Source organism: Diuraphis noxia, unplaced genomic scaffold (assembly GCF_037042655.1).
Source record: "Diuraphis noxia isolate RWA-SAM2 unplaced genomic scaffold, SU_Dnox_SAM2 contig0003, whole genome shotgun sequence".
NCBI classification, from domain to species: Eukaryota; Metazoa; Arthropoda; class Insecta; order Hemiptera; family Aphididae; genus Diuraphis; species Diuraphis noxia.
Window position 1 is genome coordinate 65,968,692 of NW_028301713.1, and position 26,029 is coordinate 65,994,720.

The 26,029-nt window shown below is 29.7% G+C and overlaps 1 protein-coding gene across 1 annotated transcript; it reads left to right on the forward strand.

Annotated features, from left to right (window-relative positions):
- Window positions 1-87: 87 nt before the first annotated feature.
- On the forward strand, window positions 88-25,818 carry cue (Low-density lipoprotein receptor repeat domain-containing protein cueball). The gene is made up of 7 exons (XM_089222372.1): window positions 88-704; window positions 12,753-12,968; window positions 13,059-13,251; window positions 14,799-15,252; window positions 18,689-19,128; window positions 22,742-23,054; window positions 23,795-25,818. The coding sequence occupies exons 1-7, from the start codon at window positions 635-637 to the stop codon at window positions 23,927-23,929; spliced, it is 1,821 nt and encodes a 606-aa protein (XP_089078498.1). The 5' UTR covers window positions 88-634; the 3' UTR covers window positions 23,930-25,818.
- The last annotated feature ends 211 nt before the right edge of the window (window positions 25,819-26,029 follow it).

A 26,029-nucleotide genomic window follows, 5' to 3' on the forward strand; every position in this document is an offset into this window, starting at 1 on the left:
GCCGGGCGCCTGATAAAGAACTCGTCGGCGCGCGCACGTCAAGTTGCGCCGCCGCACGTCGGACCGGACCAACTGAGTCGCGTCGCGCGGGCCGGTCACTTGGCACCGCCTAACCGTCTCGCTCGGTCGCACGCACACACGCTCAGGACAGCCGCCTACTCGCACTGAACACGCGCGCGCGCGCAGAAGCATCGCACCACTAGTTCGTACACGCACGCCGACGTAGAGACGAAAATATTAATAACTCACGGCACGACCGATCGCCGCTGATCAGACTGAACTCGGTCGACTCAGTATACCACCGTCGCCGCCGTCCGCCGCATCCCGGAGGAGCGCGTGTCGACCGCACGCGGCAATTTCAAATGTTCCGTAATTTTTTTCACACTGTCCCCCGTCACATTTAACGCGACACTGCGCCCTCAACGGTTAATTTATAGTCCATATTTTTGCGTATAGGACCTACTATTATTTTTAACACTATTTTATTTAATAATATAACCTTTTTAGTTTTTTACCATCGAGACTAGTACATTAAATAACTTATTATTTTTATAACGCTGTTCCGAAAGTATATTATTGCATAACACTATATATTGTATAATTTATTATACACGTCTACCTACACGTACACGCGATGAGTTTCCTAAAGTATACATTCGCATTGATTTCGGTCGTTTTGGCCACCGGCACAGTTCGAGCATGGGGTAAGTTCTACCTATCGTTATAATATTATTATCTATATTTTAACAATGACAATATAATTAGTATTCTTATGTATATCTCTAAAATTATAAGTTGTAAATAATATTACTACTACAGACTACAACAGTAGGTAGTATTTAACAATTTTTATAAATTCATAAATCATGATCAACGATAATGATTATATGTACCGACTCGTCAGTAATATACTGAATTGTGCGTAAATGCGTAATAGTAATTTGTAGCACAGTGTATCTATACGACCATTAACGAGTGCATAACGATTTTTAATGAACATGTGCGTACTACAGTCGTTGCGAGTAACGACGCACACGCACGTCTAAAACCCGTCACGGATAATGTATGCCTGAATTAATTTTGCCTACAGAATTTTTTTTCGCACGTGATCGGCCATAGACCGATCACCGGTCGTCACGTACGCCACACGGCCGGCGTACATGACCTTTCCCTATTTCCCGACCGCGGCGGCTGCTGGATTCTTTTTCACTTCGCTTCTTCTTCTTCGGTTACTTCTGCTTCCTCACCGTCGTTCCTCCTCTACCCCCCCGCGTGCGCGTGAGCCGTTCGCCGCCGAGTGGCGTACGTGACAAACTGCACGTACACCACACGGGTTTTTCACTCACCCCGCACCCCGACCCCGACACCAATGCCTACGACACCGCTGCTCCCACCCTCTGGAACAATAAACGTTGCGTAAAAATATTAAGTACCGCCGTCGGACTCGCGTTCCTCAGTTTTGGATTTATCGACGTTATTATTACATAATACCTACCCACTGAATACACATGATTCATAATATTATTATTAATTATGTTTTGAAAATTATATATTCCGTTTCTGTACTATATTATAATAAACATACATTGGAACATTAAGCTGGATATCTGAAATCATTAAATGTTTTTTATAATATTATTGTTTAATAATGATAACCTATGTTGAATATTTATATTATTATTGTTTTCCGCCGTCATTGTTTTTATTTGTTTTTTTCCCCAAGTTTATCGGATGCGTTTGTTTACCCTATTTTAAAACGAGTTTGGTAATTTGCTTATCTTTTGCTCAACGATTTCTTGTTCATTTCGACAACGACGGACCAAAAGTTCAATGAATGACGTATTATCCCTTCTCCCGTTTTCAATCGGCGATCCGTTGGAACTCGTCAAACCGATACCTTTTATTATTTTGTTAAATACTGATTGGTGGTCAGATGAGTAGGACGAGCGTCACATACACAGGACTCGCTGTCTGCTCGATTAGCAAGCTTGCTATGCATTAAAGCATTATAGTGTCCGGATGTATAAATCGTATTATTTGGCACGAGCTCCTCCCTCTTTAAAGTGTCTTCGAAAAATTACAAAGGAATATTTTGTTTTTCAAATGCTCTCTAAGAAATATTCATAACTATACACTAATTTTCCGCGTTCCTTGTAATCTACTCATCTCTGAGGATCGCTGTAGCTGACAAGTAGTTGTACGAGTATATTATGACTGTTATGAAAAGGTGTTTGTATAGCATATTCAATAATATTTTCAACTCAACAAAAATAATGATGTAGTACATTGGGTAAATATTACACCCATCAGCCGATCAACCAGTCATAAAAATAATCAATGTTGGTCGATTGATTTTATGATTTCCCGATTGGAAAACTACTACCCCGACAACTTCTGAAAAAACTGAGAGTGTAATGTGAGCTTATTGATTGATATAATATAAATAAATAATGTCATATTATTATGGCATTCTTAAAAATTGTTCATTGGCGTGCAGTGTAAGTTAATTATTAGTAGTTATTGCATTATTAATTTAATGCTTAATTAGGTACTAGGATATTTCGAAGGTCGTTGAGTAGAACTAATTTGTTAAATCTAACCGTTGAATAGGTATTCTATTATTATGATACTAATATTGCTAATACAAAAACTAGTTTTCAAAAATAAAAACGAAGACGATTCAGTGCATAATCGATTTTAATATTTTAACAATTTAACACATTTTTCTATTCAACAAATTTACTTATAATTTATGTTAAATTGTGTAAGCATCTTATAACTATTATAATAATAGCATTTACTAACTATTATAATAATAGTTATATAAATGTGCCCATTTAATATTATTTGTCATATTTGCGCACATCGTAAGTATCGATTTTAAAATACTAAAAACAATAAACGTAAACTACGTAGTACGTCGACTTTCTATGGATTGTCAATACGTAAAACCTACTTAAGCTATTGCAGCAATTATATCTATAGCTAAATCGTTAATTTAAATATCATTATGTAAATAGTAAATACGTTGTAGCGCAATAAACAGTTTGATTAAATATTAACTTGCTATTGACAAATTAATTTATATTGTTGTTACTTCCTATAGAACCTAGTCAGATACCTAGATGTGCGAAATAACGTAAAAATTCTCCGTGATTCGATTATGTGCGTGAGTGTGGTCAGTTCAAAAACTTAGAAATACCGTTGTGTTAGGGTTCTAAAATTTCATGAATGTTTCATAGATATTTCATATCTATTGATGAAAAATAAAAATTTTTTAAGTTTAAATTAGAATTTTAGTAGGGAATACAATAAACACCTCTACTTAGTTATATGTTTATTGGACAATGTTATAGTACCTAATACACTAATATTGCTCACATCGTACATTATAAAATTTAAATAATAATTATCCATTCTATATAATATATTCTCTCTACATCATGTGATTATTATAAGTTATAACTAAACATAGATAGTCATTAATCACTAATCACTAATCAGGCATGAAATCAGTCTGACATCTAGTGATTATTTTATGAAATTTAATATACCAAAAACCCAATGTTAAAAAAAAAATTAAAAAATATGTGTTGAATTTATTCATGGTGAAAGTTTCTTTGTGAAATATTTCGTACTCATAAAATTAAAACCTAAGTTGTATCGGCGTATATAGGAAATCAATCCATTTGACTTTAATACAAATTCGGTTTGGAACAATGTTAAAACAATACTATAGTATTTATAATCAATGGTTAAAATTAGTCGCGGAAATTTGAACCCCGAGAACGCTATTTCTTCTTGTACAAAATCAAAACACTCAATATTAAAATTACGAATGATGTATGTAATTTTGAAGTGGTCAGTTTATACCATGGTGGCGCGGTCATTCGTTTTTTTAAGTTTTTTTTATTAATAGTAAAATGTTCAATTACGGTTATCGTTTAATAGAGTAATATTTTGTCTCTGATTCCGTCAATAATGTAAACATTATAATTTAGGAGTACGGTTCCTCATATTTGTATTATCCTTAAACTCTAGCATCTATACACATTGACTTGCGGAATGGGCTTGGTGGGCAAGGTGTAGTAGTATTTCTTCGCGTAATTTACACAGTTTGCAGGGGAGGGAAAAATCAGGATTCCTAAATTCCTGCATTTTTTTTTAAAAGTTTTAAATCAAACTATTTACCACTTGAATTTGTTAATTGTTATAATTAGTTTTCGGCACACTAAATATTGCTTAGGCCTAGTTTACTATTTTTTTTCGAGAAAGATATCTCTCTTTTGACTACGATAGGCTTTTTGTAAAAAACTTGTTTTCCAACATTATACTCAACATAGTTGTCATGTTACTTGACTTCTGAAGTGATCCAAATTGTGATTTATAATTACAACTAACAATTTACATTAATTTAGATATTGTATATTAAACTACTTTTTAGTATTGAATTACAAATAAAAATATTGAAGGTCCTTTTAGTACCTATTGAAAAAGTGTGCTGTGAAAAACTACTTTCTTTTTATTTAAATATTTAATAAAAATAATATAGGTAGTGATCTAGTTTTGGTGGGTCAATATAAAATAATTTTAATTATCCTCTAATGGCTTTAATATTGTATTATTAATTAATACATATCTGTGTCTTGATATAAAACGGTTGAGATAAGATAAAACTTACCAAGGTAATAAAATATTACATAATGTATCTAGTGTAACAGCTAACCTAACACCACGGTACTTTATTTCTTGAAATATTTTGAAAACATAGATATCTGAAAGTAGATTTATTCAGGTATTATACTAGTATTAGTTTTATACTAGTAAACAGATAGCGAACTTTTATAAATACTATCAAATTATTTATTTATAGACATAAAGTGTAATCGTTTAGTATTGAAGTCATCTAAAGCATTTTGTTTTAATAGTAACGGATTGAATTTGTTAAATTAGCTTATAGCTTATAGACAAATTATTATTGTTTTGTTTTTATTATTATCAAATTATTTAATCTCCATATTTTTAATTTCGTCCTAATATTCTTAGCGATTGACCTAGGGTTTAATTACTTTTTTAACTTTATTTATATCATTTGGTACTAATAATTATAGGTAATAAACATTTTTTTTCAATATCTAAATAAATAATAATAAATCTAAAAGCTATATTTGTTTGTTGAGGACGGTAATAAATCGTCATTGTTAAGCCGAATGCTCTCCTACACCGTATAGTGTATACTGTATACTGATACTCATAGACAATATTATAGTATAAACAAAACACTTCATATTAACAGTTGATTATAATTTAATATATTATGTATTACAATAATTCATTATCGTTACTAACAGGTTTTTTTAATTATATATAAAAACTATTTAACGTGTATATTATTCTAACCTCTTTTAATATTAATAGAGTAATATTATTGCGATTCAAGAAAATTGTATTTAATAATACAATATTTATTGGGAATTGTTAAGTAAATAAAAAAAAAAAAAAGGTTAAAATTCATTCAATCGTAATTAAGCACACAAATAATGGTTACTCAAAAACAAACTGTTTATTTCAGTTTTTATTGATATACAGACTTGAGATAATATTACAACAAGCATAATAATATGCCACTCATAAGTAGTAGACACTTCTTGTAGAATCAAGGACAACAAATGTTATTAATTATTCTTTTTTATAATATAATTAAATCATTTTTAGGTTTTATTTTTAAAATAACTACATAATATTCTGAACAAATATTGAAAAAAAAAAAATCAAAACTAATTCCATTTTGCCGAAACAACATAATTTCCTTATATTATTGCATATTATACCTAGTGTTTAAATATTAGGTATTTCAAGATTATATAATTTTTTTTTTCAATCCACGGTTTTTACGGCCTATGGTTTTATTTTGTTTAGTAGAACTTGATAAGTACCAAAATATAATATAAGCAATTTGCCATGAATATTAATACCGGTTTTGTGTGTACACATTTTTGTATCTCAAAATATTTTTCAATCACTAATTTATTTTCAAGGTACCTACCTAAATTATATGGGTTTATGTATACTTGTCATTCTTCAAACTGCTGTTTATTTATTAAGTTTCAGTAGTATTGTACCTAAGGAAATATTGTTCATAATATTATCTGAAGTTATTTACAGTTAACTAACTACATTGGTACATTGGTCATTGATAGTTACAGTTGGTTATTGAACTAGGTACAAGGTAAAATTCTCGTTTAAATCACAAATCATTGAAGGGATATGTATATGATACTTAAGCATTTTTATGAAAATACTATATATAATATTGTAATTTAAAGTTTGCATAGTATTGCAACAACAATTTAACATGCGAAGTGAATAAGGCAGTAACTCAATTTTATAACTTTTTTTTTCAATCTGGTGTTACTGTTTTTCTGGATTTCCATCGAAACTGTATAATAAATTAACCAGACGTCTGTACTATAAGATGCAATTATTGCTGTGTTCAGTGGAAATTCAGAAAAATATTATCGTTTAATTAAAAAAAAAAAATTGTTAAATTGAGTTACTGCCTTATTCGTTGCGCATTATTATTGTATTTAAATATTTAATAGGTATAATAACTGGTTTTCATACTTTTTTTCCCAGACATTCTTACTAGGGTACTGTATTATCTATCTAAATTCTTTGAAATATTATAAATTTTAAAGAAATTAGTAAATGAGCTTTATATTAATGCTTGGCAAAAAATTTAATATTATAATTCAACTGACTGACCAGTTTCCGAGATTAATGTTATTTAATCAAAAAAAAGGATCATCCGAACGTACTAACGTATACTACAAGACGTTGCAACATTTTTTGGTGTACGTGTCATTGATATATTATCGTATGTATACCTAATTAATTTAATATTTCTGGATTGTGTGCACATATATTATGCATAATATAATATATATCTGTGATTGTGTGTAATTTTTGGGCTATAGAGATAATTAAAATACTTTAAATTTATAGATAATGTAATTTTTTTCACCAAGAAGATAAAATTATCCTTACACACAGTTTTATAGGTTATTTTTGTATCGAAACGGTTTAATTTTTACCATTAATATTTCATTTGGAAAATGTTGAAAGTTACATTTCCGAAAGAAATAAAAAAAAGTCTGTTAATTTATTAACGAATATCTTTAATTGTTACTATACCTAATAGTTAATTTCGTATCTACCAATCAATTGCGAGTTGCGACCGTGCATAAAAAAATAGTATGTTATACATTTTGAGTTACGTGTTATAAAATATATTTTATGTTTGGATAATCCTAACTTCAATTCATTAAATTGTATACAATACATTGTTAACATGGCTGATTAAAATTCAACTCACGGGTATAATATTGGTATAATACATTTAAATGAGTTTTATTTATGTTCGCAATGTAATTAACAAATAATGAAATATTACTCCAGGCTTTTTTAATATGGTGTAAAATAAATATAAATGAAATGTATTATACAGTGTAGTATATAACACACTTAAACAAGAGAATATGTTTATTCTTTAAAATATCTTAATTTTTTAAATATCTTTATAATTGGGTATAGGCGTTAAGCATTTATTTTAAATAGTTGGTCGAACAAATCTTATGATAAATAAAATAATTAATATTTTATTATTATTATTATTAAAGTGGTAATTGAGATTTTAATTAACGTTGGTAAATTAAGTCATTAGTGTAATTGTATAAATGTATTTGTAATAACACCTGATGTGTTGAAACATTTTAAAATAATAATAAAAAAATAAAAAAAATAAGGTTATTAGTGACGTGAGCGTAGTGTTATTTTTGTATTGGTTTTATTACTATTTATAAAATAACAAAAAAAAAAAAAAAATGGTGTATTGTATTGGGAATACATTTAGATTAAATAGATTTAAATATATTATAGATTTAATTATATTATTATTATTTATATTATAGATTTAAATGCCTACTGTATTTATTTCATTGGTAATTTTATCTTGTTATCGATACTTAGGTATATTATAATATTATAATTTTTCATTATGACTCGTGATTAATGTTCAGGTGTTAATCGAAGGGCTTAGCTCTAGCTACAGCTTTTAGAGTATTCGGTATTGACGTTAAAAATAGATGATGGTTGGCTACTGAAGTACTGCCTAGTGCCTACTGTAAATCAAGCTGGGATTGAACTGTATATTTTTGGCTGACACAGGTATAAAACTCATTCATAGTCTAAATAAAATTATGTAAATTTGGCCGTTTAGAAGAGCCATAGGAAATCTCATAAAAATAAAATAGGTAAACATTTTTTAAATACTAAATTGTTCACTTTCTATTTCAGTGTTGAAATATTGAATTATTGTTTATTATAAGATGGTAAGATGCAAAAATTATAATATACAATAAGGCTATCTATTTGTTTTGGTCATAACACATGAGCACAGTTCAAATGAATTTGTAAAAAAAGCATTAAAAATTTATTTTAAAGAAATATTACGTAAAAAATTATGAATAATAATGGATTACGATGTTAATTATTTTTATCATATTTATTGGTATTTTGATATTTACGAGTATAATGTTAACGAATATGAAACACTATAAATTCTTATGAGGTACCTTAAATATTGTGATGACAATTTCTAAATTTTAATTGCTTAATTGGATTGAATGGTATATTTTAAACACTTAAAATACTTTACTCTTATCTAAATTTTAAATATTTTGATTCATCCTAGAGTTCATCTTATTATGATGCCGCACTTTTTATAGTACTTAAAAAAATACAATATATAAATTTAAATTTTACTTAATATATAATAAATAACAATTAAAAATAATAACCTAAGACAGGTTAGGTTAGGTTAACTCAGGTGCGTACTCAAGGGGGGGGGGGTCGTGGTGTTTGAACCTTCCCCACGACCTCACTAACCTATGTAGTCTTGTGCGTTCGTGCTTATATATAATATAACTCACAGGTGCAATTTTCTAAAAAAAAATAAACAAAATATATCTATTTTAAATTTATGTCAACATGCAATAAACGACGATTGCATGTATTATCCGTTAAGAACTGTAAGATTTGCTGTTTTTATCTTATTTGCTTATTGTAATTACTGTGAACAGATTGTAAATTGTCTTTCTTAATAAAAAAAAAAAAAATAATAACTGTAAGATTAGATAGGTAAGTAAGATAAGTAAGATTAGATCTCTATCAAACATCCATGTTGATGATAATCTATCAAAATTTTTAAAAAGAAGGTGTCAAAGTCCCAGTGATAAAAAACAAAATGTTCAAAAAACCCCCCCCCCCCATTGAAAACTCCTGAGTACGTCTCTGGGTTAACCTAATTGATGTTTGTGTTTATAACTATTAACGTTCTATTAGAATATGATAAATACGATTAATATTTAATTCAGAGCACTTGCTTATTAATAATACAATAATTATTATGTCATTTTTTATAATTACTAACAAATTATAGATATTGTGAAATAACGCAGTTGACTATGATCATATTTTTATAGTAATTTATGTAAATATATATAACTGAAATGTTATCATGGTAGGTGTTTAGGTAAGTGTTTACCTACTGCATTAATAATTGAAATGTTTTGTCATTGATATATTAAGAATATTATCTCTATGAACTTAAAATGGATTTAAATGGAGTTTTCTTCTAATCTGGAATTTATTAATTTGTAATATTTTTACTGTTATAAATAATTATTTACTTGTGAAATGCATTTATTGAACTTAAAAATAGGTACATTATTAATGTTATGGTGTTAATAAACATAAGTAAATTTTAATGAACATTGAAAACATATTATAACTATTATTCTTAAATTTTAAATTGATTGAATTATTAATTTTCATGTTGCATATTAGGTAAATTTATGACATTATTTATTGCATATGATGTTCATATCACTCGAAAGGTAACTGAAAAAGAAATGTAATTTATTGTCATATTTTCATCTAAAATTTTGTTTAGTTACCTTTTTATAATTTATACCATACCATTTCATTTATAATTATATTATTTGTATTGAACGACTGAACGAGGATGTAAACTTTTAGTTTTTATTCCCGAAAAGTTGTTAGCAACTATTCAACTACTTTCCACATAATTCCGTTATCAATTAGCTTATATAGTTACATTATATTTATCATATAAAAGTGTACGTAAATAAGTAATTGTAACCTTCCACTTTTTTTGGATAACTTTCTATCGTAATTCATTTAAATAATACTTATATTGTTTGTAACATATTATTATAGTATAATTATTAAAACAAACTTGTATGAGTTAAATAAAACATTGTTACTGGTAAGTGGTAGCGATGTAGGTACATATTATCATTATATCAATTTCAATATGCAGTTCTGAATTCATTGTATGTGAAAAACGATTATAAACGGAGATGATTTGTCAATCTAGGATATATTATATTATCTATATTTAATTTATAATATATTTTGTACGCCTACAATATTTAAGTATACATTATATACGCTCACAAAATGTTTTTTATATTGACCGGAGTTTTTTTTTAGTTATTTGGAGAAAAATTTATGGAGAATCTTGGGTTAGGTTTTTTAACCTTAGATATAAATCACAACAATTTTATGAATTTTCAACTTCATAATTCCATGCAAATTTTCGCGATTTTGGCATATTTCGTAAACATTTGAACTTTAAATGCTTATATAAACAAAAATTATGACTAACGATTTTTTTTTTTTTTTTACTGCGACGAGTACAACTTATAATAAACCTTGAATAAAATTTTAAAGATTTTTTGAGTAGCTAAATTTTTTTTATAGGCATTTAAAAAAAAACTCGAAAAAATGTCAACTGTCTATAAATAACTTAAAAAATGTCAAACTATTTTGAAAATTTAATCGTAAATAGGTAACGCTAATATAAACATTTTGTGAATATTTCAAGTATTTAAAATTATTCGTTTTTAAATATCTAGTATCACTTCGTTCTGAATCTAAAATTGTATTTAGTTATTAAACCATAAATTGGTGATAAATTATAATCTCGCATCTTTAATCGGACATTTTTAATTCATCATATCGTTTTATATGTAATGAAAATCATTATTAATTGAAAAATCCCGATAGTACCTATATAATGATATATCTATAATATCTAGATTATGGCCCTTTATACACATCATCAAATGCTCAGAGATTGTATTGATCTTTTTTAAATTGTATATTTGAATAAAAAATGTTCTGTTTATATTAAAATATGTTTTATATTCTTCTACACAATATACACAATAATACAACATTCATAAACAATAACCGATAACCATAAAATATAATCAATTTCAGTCAATTTATTTTTGTCTTATCTATCTAAAACTATTTATTTTTTTTGTACTTTAAAATTTGTTTCTTATTGGTTGTATTGTTTCAATTTTAGTTATTAGACTATTATTTGAATAATAGAGGAAATCAATAAACAAGTTCAAGGTTAAAAATCTGCAGGTATCAAAATAAATTGATAGATGGGTGTTAGATGGAAAATTATTTTATCTTCATTTCACAACAATTGAAAATATTAGTTTCTGGTAGGTACTTTCAGTTCAAACTCCAGGAAATAAGTTTTAAGACTAATAGTATGGATAGCTTGTCCTTGGGTAAATTTATCTCTTCCACATCTGATTATAGATATATTGATGAAGTATAAAGTATAATTAATTCCCAAACCAAACGGTTTTAAAACCGGAGTTATATCTTCGAACTTGTCATTTTATTAATTGTACCTAGGTATATTGGTTTTTTCACCTTGTTTAATGTCGATAACCTTGTAATTAAAATTGAGGTCAATGTTGATAAATAATCTATATGGAAAATGTAGGTATATTATATAGGTACCTATATTATAATCTATATTTTATGTATATATATGTTTCTTGTCCACTCAAGTACAAAAAGGGTGAGAGTTTTTTCTTTTAAAATTTATACTTACGTATTTATACATTAGATATCCATATCAATAAATGTAGGTATACAAATAAAAATTAGGTATTTGGAATAACCCATAATAACTAATTAAATAACTAACTCGATAAAAACTATTATTCAAAGTAGAACTTGAATAAAAATTAGTTCAAACACAAATAAGATTACAATATTGCATTGTATTCCTATAATCCTTGAAGAGATAATTTTTAACTGAATTAAATTCAATAAGGTTTTTATTTAAAGTTGATAGGAAGTCAAATGTAATGTCTTTTAAGTTTTAATTATTGCATACATATCATCCAGTTTATGACGTTGTTAAATGTACTTAATTACGCACACTTTTATTGATATGGGTTTAATTATTTGCATAAATTTTTATTATTTTGTATTCATTGTTAAAGCAGTGCAAAATAAGAATAGAATAGTCCGATTAAATTATGTTCATTTATACTTAATAGTTTAGTTTATCGGAAAAAAATAAGGAACAGAATTACGTAATAGTAAAAAACCGTATATATTTTATTCCAGTGAAAGCTATAGTGCGTATTTTATTATACTTGTATAATGTATACACTACCTACTTATATACACGCATAATATGTTTTATAAGTCTTACTCTCATAATTTATACTTTAAATCAAAAATATACACTTATAATAATATTAATAAGTAATTTGAATTAAAAAATAGTATTCAAGTGTACTAGCTGTGATTTTAGTTTTGTAATTAATTGTATGTATTGTTTGTAGATTTAGGCATCGTAACTCCAGCTCAGGTTCAGTTCCTTACAAAAAGTGTCGTGGAAAATACGGCAGCTGATAAGTTAAAAAGCATGGGTGCCATTGCGTATGATCCTATTAAAAAAGACGTATACATCAGCGACGCCAATCAGAAAGGTGGAAGTATATTTCGGTTAAAGACTACCGGTGATACAGCGTACACCATCATCGAACCCATCGTTGCTAGTAAGTATATCGCCGACTCGCCAGAAATCTTAACTCTCTCGCCGAATAATTAATAATATTTTATTAATGATTTGATTTTTTTCCCTGTAGAACAAAACGTTACCGTACTGGGTATGGTTTTCGATGAACGTACGTCCACGTTGTACTGGACTACTGGTAACGGGCTGACCATTAATTACGTTCACGTACCAGAAAATATGACTAAGGTTCCACTCAAAGGACACGTCCTTTTCAAGTTTAAGAAGTCAATACCCCAGGGTATCGCTATTGACACGTGTCGAGGGTGAGTTACTAATTTTTATCAATTATTATAGAGCTATAATATTTTTGGTATATTCGGTCTACTAGTATAATTTTGTGTATATACCTAGGTACATAAAATATATTTTGTATGAATACATATGACTTAGACGAATTTTAAGTTAGGTTAGGTACAGTTTCGGTTTCATTAGAAACTAATGTTCATCAGTTGACTAAATACGTATTTACATTGAAGGCCATTTTGTTAATAAGTGATCTAAAATTCCATTAATATTATTCAGTTAAGTGTCGAATTATTTAAGTACATAATATTATGATCTGTCATATTCAATTTTACTCAAATTTTACTGAACTATGTCCCAGTTTTTAGTATATCTTTATTATATTTTATAACCTTACTTATATTGTACAGATTATTATTTTAATTTTGCATTGATGATATTTTATTGATTCGAACGAAATTTATAAATTATGATTTAAAAATATAACTGGTACTATCTTAACTGAAATATAATTTAAACTTATAGTATTCATTAATAATAATAGGTTAAATGAAATACAGATAGGTCATTACTTATTATAATGTTAATATTTGCAGTAGTATTGATCACTTTATTTTGATAACCTTCATATTGGCCAGTGCCGACTTACTATACTTTAGCGAGTGGATGGTAAACTTATTATGAACTATATAATATATATATAAGATAACAAATTTACGATACTGAAATGTTGAACTTTTTTTTGTTGGGAGTGTTTTATTTTGTATGTATACAAGAAAATTATAGTTGAAAAAGTTAAATATTCTAGAATGAAATAGAAAACATTGATTCAAGTGTATATAATTACTCCTATAGCTCCTAAATCCTGAGTTTTATAAATACTTAATAAATATTTTGTCGGAATAGGGTAATGACTAATGACTCAATGTTATTGAACAAAAAAAAAAAATAATAATACATATTATTGAATGATGTAATACATTTATTTTGTAAAGTAATATTATGTATGTTACAATTATAACACGTATAGTGTCATATAATATTAAATTTTTGATAGGATTATATGACAATGATTATTATGCACACTATTAATTTCTAAGAGTTGAAAGTATCTCTTCGGATTAAAATATACACAGTTCAATTATTGTAAAACTATACAAAGTCGTTTTTCTTCCTTTTGAAATGTATATCAAATTATTATACTTTAACAGATTAGTGCTCATTTTGGTGGACAATAATTTCGAAATCGTTGTTTTACCCAAATTAACTCATAAATGACATGCAATGATTTACCATTGTGGCTAACTTAGAACGGGCTTATAAAGTCATTATCAATTAAGGAACTGCAGAGCTAATAAACCAAATTGAAAATTGTATCGTTTTTAAGAGCACGGATTAAAGTTTGGCTTAATTCCTTAATTTCGACGATGATTTTAGAATCCTTGCTCTTTGACCGTGATTAAATTTTCAATTTGTTGGACCCCTCCCCCTTACCAAAAAAGATGTGGAATTTCACAAAATCATTTCAAAAATGAAATTCGGTAGGTAACACGTTTTCGTGTTTCAGGTATTTGTACTGGACAAACTGTAACCATCTAAACGCGACCATCGAACGGTCGCGTCTGAACGGTTCAGATCGTCAAATCATCGTGCACGAGAGTCTATTCCAGCCGCTCGGCATTGCAGTTGATGTGGAACGTAATTTGATCTACTGGAGCGACGAGCACGAGAGCCTATACTATAGTATCGAGAGCAGCAACCCGGATGGTAGCTCCCGTAGGACGCTCATCCGCGGTACGCACCACCAGCCGTTCTCCATAGCGGTAGACGACCGAGACATCTATTGGAGCGATTGGATCAACAACGCCGTGTGGACGATGCCCAAGGATTCGTTCCAGGGTGGCGTGCAGCCGACCCTGGTCGCCAAGTACGAGTTGATCAACACGCCCATGGGACTGATAACGCCCACCGGCAACACTACCATGGTCAACAGCACGTATTGCGCGATGCACAGGTCAAAAGTACGTTTCACACTGTTTTTCCAGGTTAACTCCGTCCCTGCATACCCGAACTCGTTCCCCCAACAGAAGTAAATGTGTAACTTTTTATTAATTTCCATGTAATTTTATTATCTGGTATAAGATTCATAGTTTACGAAGTTGAATAGGTAGAACATGTAGTTATGATGTGTAGTAGGTGTCTTTTTAAACGAAGGATAGTAAGCTCCTCGTTTATTACGAATTAACTACATTTATAAGGTTAGGTTAGATTTGGTTAGAAACCTCTAGTTATCCTTAATACTACAGTAACTATTTAACTGCTATAAATTATAATGCACTATTGTAGATGATTAAAATATATAAATATATAAATATAAAATATAAATTACTCAACCGAACATTGGCGTTACAGTATACTGCAGTCTGCAGTCATCGTCTAATATTATGTATTTAATTTTTCAAATGTATTAGATTTTGAGCGGCGCAAGGAATGTATTGATTTTACCATGATGTGTGTTTTTTTTTGTCATCATGTTTTGGGACAGTAAAAATTCTTTGATTTTCGACTTCAGTACCTTGTTAGATCAGAAAGTGAATCTAGTTTGTACTTTGGGGGGTTAAAAGTAAAAAATGCTCAGTATTTTTCTTAATAATAATTGGGATAAACAAACTAAAAATTAAGGAAAAAACGGGAATTTGTACGTACAATCAATCTTGCATTTTATGAGCGTTTGAAATTTAAATTTTTACAACATTGGATTTTCACTAGATATCTCATTTAGCGAATTTCTTATTTTGGTGTAACTCTAAAACAAATGACCGCTGATACTTGAAATTTTCATTGAATGTTTGAATTGATAAGATTTTCAAAATATTTCGATTAGTTTTGAGCTGTTTACTGTTAATTTTTCAACATTTTTAGTTTTTTTTTTCTATTAATGTCAATAAAATTTTAGTGGTTGGGTCAAAAAGTTTCAAAATGTAATATAAGGCTTCTAACACACTGTTTCAATAGCAGTTGAAAAATATTAAATATACATAAGCACGATTTTTTTTTATATGCGTTTTTTTTTTTAATCTAAGAAACTTGGTGAGAACCATTAGTTTCGACAATTACAATAAACATATGAATATCAGAGTATGTAATATCTACTAAATTAGAAAAACATTATTATTATTTTTTTTTAATTTAAATTATGAATCCAGCCTGGTTGAATAAATTAAGTGTGGATAAAATAACAGTTTGAGAATTGCAGGAAAGGATCGATGGAGGATTGGCTGGAATATTTAGAGAATTAATTAAGGAGAGAAAGCTTTTGCGTTGGGAGAAGATATATGGGTAGTTAAAAAGGATGTGTGAGTGATATTGCAAGTGGCTGTGGTGGAATGGCGAGTGCAGAGGGGGAAATCATTTAGGCTGAGCTTAAATGAGTGCGAAGGTAGTAAGGTGTGTCCGAGCGGAGGCAAGAGAAAGAGGAAATATTCTTGCGAGATAGTTTAGATTTATCAAACTAAGGGAGAGGAGAAATGGATGGTGCAATGTCTCTGTACCAAGTGGCAAAATAAGTGGAAGACCTTCCCAGTATCTGAACCATAATTTATCAACGCTATATTTTAGCATTGGGCAAAGGTCAGACCAGGGAATTGTGCTGGTTGGGGTACAGCATAATGATGAGGCTGTCGATTTAGCCAGTGAGTCTGCAGTCTCGTTACCAGAGATCCCTGTATGGCTAGGGACCCAGAGAAACTGTACGTCAAAGTCTAATTTAGTGAGCGTGGGATCTAATTGTAGAACGAAGGGATCTGATTGTAATTATGAGTGGGGAGTTGGGTGTTTTGAAAGCATTTGAAACAAGAGGTTGTAAATATGAAAAAGAGTCAGTTTTGATTAGAAATTTGTTAAGGGTTAGTGTGGAGATGAGAAGTAGAGATTCAATTATTGCATAGCATTCGACAGTATAGGATGATGCTGTAAGAAGAAGATTATTAGTGAAGGAAATAAGAAATTCCGGAATAATTTAAGCGAAAGCGGCTGAAACATTTAGAGGCATTTAAAGTTCAAAATTTGACTAAGTACGTAAAAAAAATGTCCACCGGAAAGTCAAATATTAAAATAAATGTTAATAATAAGTAATAATATATCCTAGACAGATAAACCGTCTCCGCTCAGAATCGTTCTTCGTATATAATGATATAATATCATAAAATGTAATTCCATCAATTACATTAACTCCTCACTTGTAACCTACTGTAAAGCAGAGCGATATCCTCTTTCCCGCTTTTTTTTTCGATTATATTTTAATTTTTACCCAGCATTTACATATATTTAAAATCGCTGTTAAAAACAGTGAAAAATTATTTTTTATTGTACCACAACTACTCCACCACAACTGTGATTGCGGTAGCCTGCAAGTTTCTCGGAATTTCTAAACCTTAAGTTGGTATTTTTTTGTTTATAACTTTTCAAGGTTTATTTTCACAATCATGACACTAAAAAAAATTATTTAAAATAGATACCATCTTATTTTGATGAAATTAAAAACGTTTAAAATATTCGTTTACAACTTTCTATTACAAATTCACATTTATTGCATCATTTTATGCATTATTACCTATGTATATACCTGCTTTATATAGTAGGTGTATTATATATACTTTAATTTCAATATTTTAATAAAAAATAGTAAAAAAATATTTAATAATTAATGTAGGTAAATAAACTATGTAAACGTTTAATTAAAATAATTTCAATATTTTAAATAATTTAATGCAGTAGAGCCCAGTTTTTATTTTTTTTTAATTTGCGGTTTAATAGCATATTTGTTAGGCGAAAAAACCTTTGTGGTTTTATAGGTATCTAATGTAGTAAGACTAGTTGTATTTTTTTTAAACTTCTGTTTTCGATTAACACATAAAATCAATAGTCTAAATAAATAGCTAAATGAATTCTCGGTAACTTCGGATATTAAGCATTGTTGATTTATATAATATGTTCAATTAAATCTCGTGTTCTCTATATAATATCACGTAATTTTCTTTAAACACATATCTTGTATCTGTCTTGTACATACGACTATACGAGTAACATGGAAAATCTGCATACATGATTCTTACAACATAATTTATTTATAGTTAATATTTTAGTACATTTACATAATATATTAATATGATTGAACTTGTAGAGTAAAATCCAAGCGTTTTGTATTTTTTTCATGTTTCTGTATGATATTTTGTTAAATACATTGTTCCCAATGTAGGGAAAATAAATAAACTTTATTTATAATCAATGGTAGTTATCGTTTTAAAATTAACCTATTGAAAAATACTTTATGCTCGGGCAATTATAATAATATACTATCGCGGTGATGGATGGCACAATGATACGTACATTTCGCCAGTCCCCCCCCCCCGGGTCATTCAATAATATTAATAATAATAATAATATTGGTTTACGCAGGATATCGCGGTGACGACGACGACGGAATTGACACCGGAACAGATCCCGTACGAGGTGTTGAGGAACATCTGCAAGAACAAGGGCGTATTGCACGCCAACGGGACGTGTACGTGCGCGCCGGGATTCGAGGGCGAATATTGCCAGACGGGCGTTTGCGACGGTTACTGCGCGTACGGGACGTGCACGCTGTCGGACGCGGGACAGCCGACGTGCCAGTGCTCGGAGACCAGCTACGGTGACCGGTGTGATAAGCAACTGTGCGCGGGTCGGTGCCAGAACGGCGGCGATTGCACGATGGACGGGGCCGGCAACCCCCGGTGCGAGTGCCCGGTGGGGTACGCGGGTGAAGCGTGCGAGTACAAGGCGTCGTGGCTGAACGAGGTGTGCACGGTGTACTGTCAGCACGCCATGTCCAAACAGCAACAGTCGTCCGTCTGCAGGTGCGATTATAATTAAATAATTAATTGATTAGTTCATCGAAAAATATAAACTATTTGAAAAAAACCTATAGGTATTCGAGCACTCTTGTTCCCGAGGACTTGTGTACTTTACTATAGGTTCGATGCGATGTATATATAGGTTAGGGTTAGGTTAGGGTGTACATTATTAAAAAAATATTATGTTTTCAACGCCAGTTGTGTGTGGTTCAACATCGTCTCGGTCATTTGTGGTGCACGAGGAAAAACAATGCACTTATACATACTAATCAAACTTACTTTACTTAAATTACGATTTTGTATAAAATTCAAATTTTGATGGTCGAGATTTTTTTCTTAGGATTTTTAATCTTTTGTAAAGACATTGAAACCTTTAATTTCGTCACTTACGGACGAAGCAATTCAAAAAACTAATTATTCAGTGTTTAAATAAAAGTATTTGGCTTCATGTTACATGGGAATATGGGATTAAAAACAAAGATTCATTAAAATATATTATTTTAGCAGCTAATAGTTTTATCTACTATTTCAAAATATATGAAAAAAAGGTTTTTAGTCTATCACCAATATTTTACATGGATAACGATAATGGTTCACGTTAAAATATTAGATTAAGCACAACTTTACAATACATGATCTAAATATAGTTTATATTGTAGTATTGTTTTATTATACTACAAAACATGTATTATTAATTATTCATTATGCTCATTTTGTCTAAAAACATGAACATAAACATATAATATTAATAACTTCATCGAATAATGTCTACTAGTTCACATTCGTATAAGCCATAAGGTCATATATAGGGTGGTATAATATATAGTGTCTGGTAACTGGTTGGACTATTGATAACCGTGGATTATCTGCGTATCAATATTAATTATTATTTATTTATATTATAATATGAATATAATTTTATTTGTGTATTATATACACGACGGATCGATGTACATAAATGGTGCAATAGTTTTAATTCTATACCACTTCCATGTGAGATGTCGGGGAACAATATTTACAATTATCGCAAAATATACATACCCGGAAAGTACACTGTAAAAACCTATGCTGCTTTAGGATACCTGCCGTCGCCGTGGGCCACATAATGTTATTTCAGTCAGCCTGACATCGTATACTACATATTATATTATACGTTACATTTATCATAAAATTATAAAATGTTTAAATAGAGTTATAACGTATATTTTTCTACACCTTCAAGATAATATTGTGTTGCGACAGCGACCAGCGACCGCCTTGAAATCAACTAAATCATACGATTATATACGCATTGGCGTGCCCAAGAATTTTCTATTGGGAAGGGGATATTAAGAGTTATAATATGTTTAAATGAATTGTGCTGGTTATACCAAAAACACAATTAAGGGGATTTGTGGGATAAATGATAATAAACGGGGTATAATCCCTTATACCCCCCCCCCCCCCCGGACGGTACGCCATTAAATACACAATCGTCTATTTTCCAATTATTTGTATACATATATTATAATATATTAATATATATTATACATCTGTTATCTCAATACCTATATCGTAGGAGTCGGCTATTCATAGATTTGTGTGTAAACATTTTTTTTTTTGTCATGCACAGCGGTTATCTCGTTTTCATGTATTAACAAGATATTTGCCCTATAATTGTAGTAAGATATTGAACATCACGAGCTTCACATACGCTGGAAACGTTTAGACATGTAATACGGTCATAATAAATATTTAAGAATAATATAATTTCTATTATTTGTTGGGCGCCAGTTACAAAACATTATTATATCCTGTAACATAGCAGCACTTGGCTACAACAGTTCTCTTAGCCGACTGAGTTGTACCGACCTCGTTTAAATTTTGAAGCAATAAACAGTGAATGATATTGCCTATATAATTACGCTAAATGTAATGATAATAACGAAAGAAATATATGCATACAGGACTTATAGGTAATATGTATACTAGTCACCTTGCAAATGTATTAGTTCGTCTTGTAATAGCTTCGCCGCCGCGAGTCTTCTGTTACATATCGTTAGGAAACATTCTAACATGTACGATATAGGTAATGCCCACTGCCAACACATATAACACATATGTTCATATTTATTCGGTATATTGTAATAAAATCAACATGACGACACAACAGCTCATAAGTAGACTAAAGTCTAAATTACCAAATGTATATCTTCTAAGCAGATACATAATAATGTTAAGTTCTAAACACTATATAGTGTATAGTGACTATACCTGTTTGCTGTGGACTCGTGGACGTACATGTAAATAACTTATTGAACCGGATTTAAAAAGCACTTGCGTAATCTATGTATAGTTACATATTATTATATATATTCTAAATTTGTAATCTGTTGAACCTCTATATTTTATGTGCGTTATGATTACAGTGCTTCTCGCGTCTGACGACGCAACTTAGTCGTTTTATTATACAATAGTATTCAATAATTATCATAGACGTATTATACATTAAAATATTGAATACCATATAATGTAGATTCGATGAACCATGTTCATTATATTTGTGCGTACTATAAACATCATTGATAATAAATATAGTATTAATAATCAATGATTACATTTGACGTATTGAATCTGCATAATTCTTACTTATATGATTCTATAATAATAATAATAATAATTAACTATCAAATTAAAAACCTAACCTAACTTCGCATTATTACAATATTATTTTACAACTGTCTTCTGTTTACGGCTCAGTGTTTATCGAGCCTGTTTTATTAAATTAAGTTTTTTGTAAATATTTTATAATTTTATAAAAGAATGAGGATGCCAAAACTCAAGGTCTATGCAGGGCCTATTCTGTGTGTAATACGACATTCTTTATGTATATAATAGTCGTGTAGTACGAATAGTTAATGAGTATAAAACGAATCATTTGCTATGATATATTATTTAATCTGAAACAAATAGATACATTCAAAAAGTATTTTAAATATTTCAATGAAAAAAATAGTCAAAAACCTTAAACTAAAAATATAGTTTAAAAGATTTTAATTTTAAAATGTATATACTTAACAAGTGTGAATGACATAAATAATGTTTTATAATTGACAATGTTTGATGTGTTTTCGATGGCTGTATCAACAATTGTTCAGCTATGGACTTATGGTTTAGACTACGGTACCCAATAATTATTTAACATATATATAATATTTATGGTAGGTCCAGGTTAAGCAATATTTTGTGTTTGACAATTTTTATTTAAACATGAATGATTAAGTCTCCGGGTACACGATGTTTACCAGTGGTTGACTTGGGAAAAAAGTAGTAGAGGTACTCTAGTTACTTTAAAAAAATTAGCGTACCTACTCATATGAACATGGTAGAGGGGGGTCACTAAAAAAAGTAGGGGTACGCTAGCGTATCCTAAAAATTAGTTGAGGTACCCCCCCCCCCCCCCCCCAAGTCAACCACTGATGTTTAATTGTGCTAAAATAATGCGTGTACCTAGATGATAACACAAACAATGTAAAAAAAAAATAGGTCTTGGTTTTTTTTATCCCAATTTTATTATATATTACCTACTCGCCCATAACGGTTTTCGATAATGATTAACAATATTTTTGTTTTTCAGGTGCGACGAATACAGCAGGCAGTTTGATTATTCTGAAATGGCCATGCTCAACCATTCGGACATGTCGTCATGCAAGCTCAGCAAAAGCATGGTGGCCGTGATCGCCATACTCACGGTGTTCGTCGCCAGCCTTGGTACCATAACCATAGTTCTGTCGAGAAAAGTGCGGTTGTTGGGCCGCCGTCCCAGGATTAAAAAGCGCATCGTTGTGAACAAGAGTATCACACCGTTGACGTGCCGACCGCCGCAACAGGAGAACCAACAGTGCGAAATAACCATCGAGAACTGTTGCAACATGAACATTTGCGAAACGGTAAGCCCCAAACGCCCAGTCGGTGTTGCAAAAACTCTAAACGATTCGTTATACAATATTATGGCTTTTATGTACATGCATTATATTCTTCTACGCTTGATTTACGATGATTCGGATTTAATACTATGTCGACGTTTCGTAATACGTATTTAGGTGCTAAATATGGTAGTTTTTTTTTACATGTTTTTAAGAATTTGAGTAAACATCATAAATTATATGTTTTTATTAAATCGCGTAAAAGTCTCTTATTTTACAAAAATCAAATCAAATAATTTAAATTTCGTTCAAAGTTACATTTTGGATTTTACGTCTGTGTATTTGATCAACGGGCTATAAAGCTATTTTGAGCCTAAGATTAATCGAACGACTGTTAAGATGAACAAATGTGTTATGGTCAGAATATTTTATGAAATATGTATCAAATTTAAAATAATGGCACCCTACAGTTATTATGCTAATAACTTATAAATTAAAATATCTTATTTTATAACATTTTCCGAGTATTTTTGTGGATAAAGTAGGTTACTTACAATTTGTAAGTTACAAACATGTTATGCACTGTTATTGATGTATAGTTTTCACATATTTTTGAAATGTTGTGTGCATATGCATATGATGACTTATCCTTCAATAGTGTTTGCACAAAAAGTTGGCCCTAGTTATGATATTATAAATTATGTGTATATCATTACTTATTAGTTATTATTATAAATAATTAAAAATATTATTTTTGTTTTTAGCCATGTTTTGAACCGGATTTCCGATCGCCAAAGATGGGAGGTCTTATGTCGTTGGGCAAGTCGAAAAAAGAAGACAAAGCGAACTTGCTGAGCAACACGGACATATCGAGTGAAGACGAAAAACCGTTATATTAATGTAGTTGTGGCATAAAATCGAAATGTAATTTTTTCGTTTTTACCAATGTTTTTACTTAAGGGGCTGTATATGCATAACACGTTGTACGTTGTTGTCGTTGTTATTGTAGTTGGACAAATTTGTGATATTCTACTATTATATTGTTTCTAGCAATTCGGTTTCCATTATTTTTACGATTTAAACCGTCGAGGAGAGCATCATTTTATAGCATTACCTTCAATTATTTTTGTAGAAAAATAATTAAACGGAAGGCTCGATTTAAATACCGAATATTTTCTATTGAAACGTATCGTGTGTTTGCGAAAACTTTGTACTTACTGTACTGCAAATACGATTTATGTAGTTCCTTCGGTACGACACGTTTGACTGAATGCATGTGCCGCTTTTTATTTTATCCAAACGCGCAGCCCCCTCAAATCCATATAATTATATTATTATTATATTTTAATATTAATTTATTATTATTATTATTATTTATTTTATTTTATTTTTTTAATAAGCTGTTTTAAATACAAGACTGGAAATTTGTATCTATTAAGTATTTTTTTTTCGTTTTATTGTTAAAAACTAGTGAAATTAGTGTATTGTCGTTAATATAAGTATTTGTATTTACTTTATATTTTGTAAATTAAATATTTATCTTTAAAAATAAAACCATACATTCATGATAATATGTATGTTATATAATATTGTTATATATTATATTATACCTACCTAGTGTTAAGTATTTGCGAATTTTTTTTGTAAAACGTCGTCTCGTAATATATATTATATATATATTGTTATTACTTAATTCTAAAATTTTTGTTTTTTATAGCCTATAATTCTATTTAATTGCGGGATTCATGATGCTCAATATTTGATGTGTTTAAAACTAAAGTGTAATCCGTTAAAACAACCACTAGTGTTTTATGAAAAAAAAACTGTACCGCACACTTTCTTTAATCAAATCAAATTTGTGGTTGAGTGTAGGGGTGAGGTATTAATATTGTGTATGTGAATTTGTGCGATCAGACATTTTTAATTGACGAATTAATTAAATACTGTATATCAGACGTTCCCAAACAGTAGGTCGCAATTATATTTTTAATGGGTCGAGTTAAATTTTTAAATAATACATTTTTTATGCATGTGTTTAGACGATACGAAACACCCCATACAAGCACGAAGTTTAAATCTTCCTTTTTTTTTTCAAATAACTAATAAATTCGTTATCGTTTTTTGTGCTTTTGTGCAGCTGAATAAAATTTACACTTATATATGCAGCAATGAATACTTTTTTTCTGGGAGAATATTATCATTTCAATCACACAATAGGTAGCTATTTAATTTTCTTCGACCAATGGCAACCGTTTTTAATGTACAAAAAAATATTAGATTACTGTTTTCCGGAACAAAATTCTCGCGAGACTTCGGCGAGGAGGATTTGAGCACATATATAGACAATTCGAGGAGACACTTTTCCAATTGTCGAGTTCATTCATGTTTGATAGATATTGATGAGAAATAGCGACAAGTGAGCGCAGGTTAGAGCCCCAAAGGGGCACTTTTTATTATTTTTGACGCCCATGTTCGGACGTTAATATTTTCATTTTCTTGCGAATATTGTCTGCGGTTTTACATTCTCGTGCGAGCCATTCATAAGTACAATTAGTTTGTCGACCAAAATTTTAACGTGCCTCTTCTTCTGGCATATTTATTACACATTATAAACAAAAAAAAAAAACTAAAGTGGCATTCGTTGACTGACCAGTGATTAGCACTTATTTTAATTTTATGAACATTTTATTACTACCTATAGCTGAATAATCCTGTTTCATCTGTGTGCAAAATTTGCATTGTAATTTACAACTTATTTTTATATTACAAGACATAAAGATTGCCTTTAGATCGTTACTGTAATCACTAATCAATATCATAATCAGGACAACCTTGTTTCCTTAAAAATAGTTGTTTCTGCCGTTTCTAGAATGTGGCCATGTGGGTACTCTTTTAAAAAGTTATAAGGTCTTACGACGTAGCTGTAACATTATTACATTAGGTATATAAAAATTGGTAGCAACATTTAAATTAATGTATTGACGTATTGTTTTCATGCT

Excerpts from the sequence above, each read along its gene's own strand:
- cue (XM_089222372.1), top strand. The coding sequence starts at position 635 with ATGAGTTTCCTAAAGTATACATTCGCATTGATTTCGGTCGTTTTGGCC. Across the intron at positions 705-12,752 it reads CGGCACAGTTCGAGCATGGG|ATTTAGGCATCGTAACTCCA; the intron begins GTAAGTTCTACC and ends TATTGTTTGTAG. Across the intron at positions 12,969-13,058 it reads CATCGAACCCATCGTTGCTA|AACAAAACGTTACCGTACTG; the intron begins GTAAGTATATCG and ends TTTTCCCTGTAG.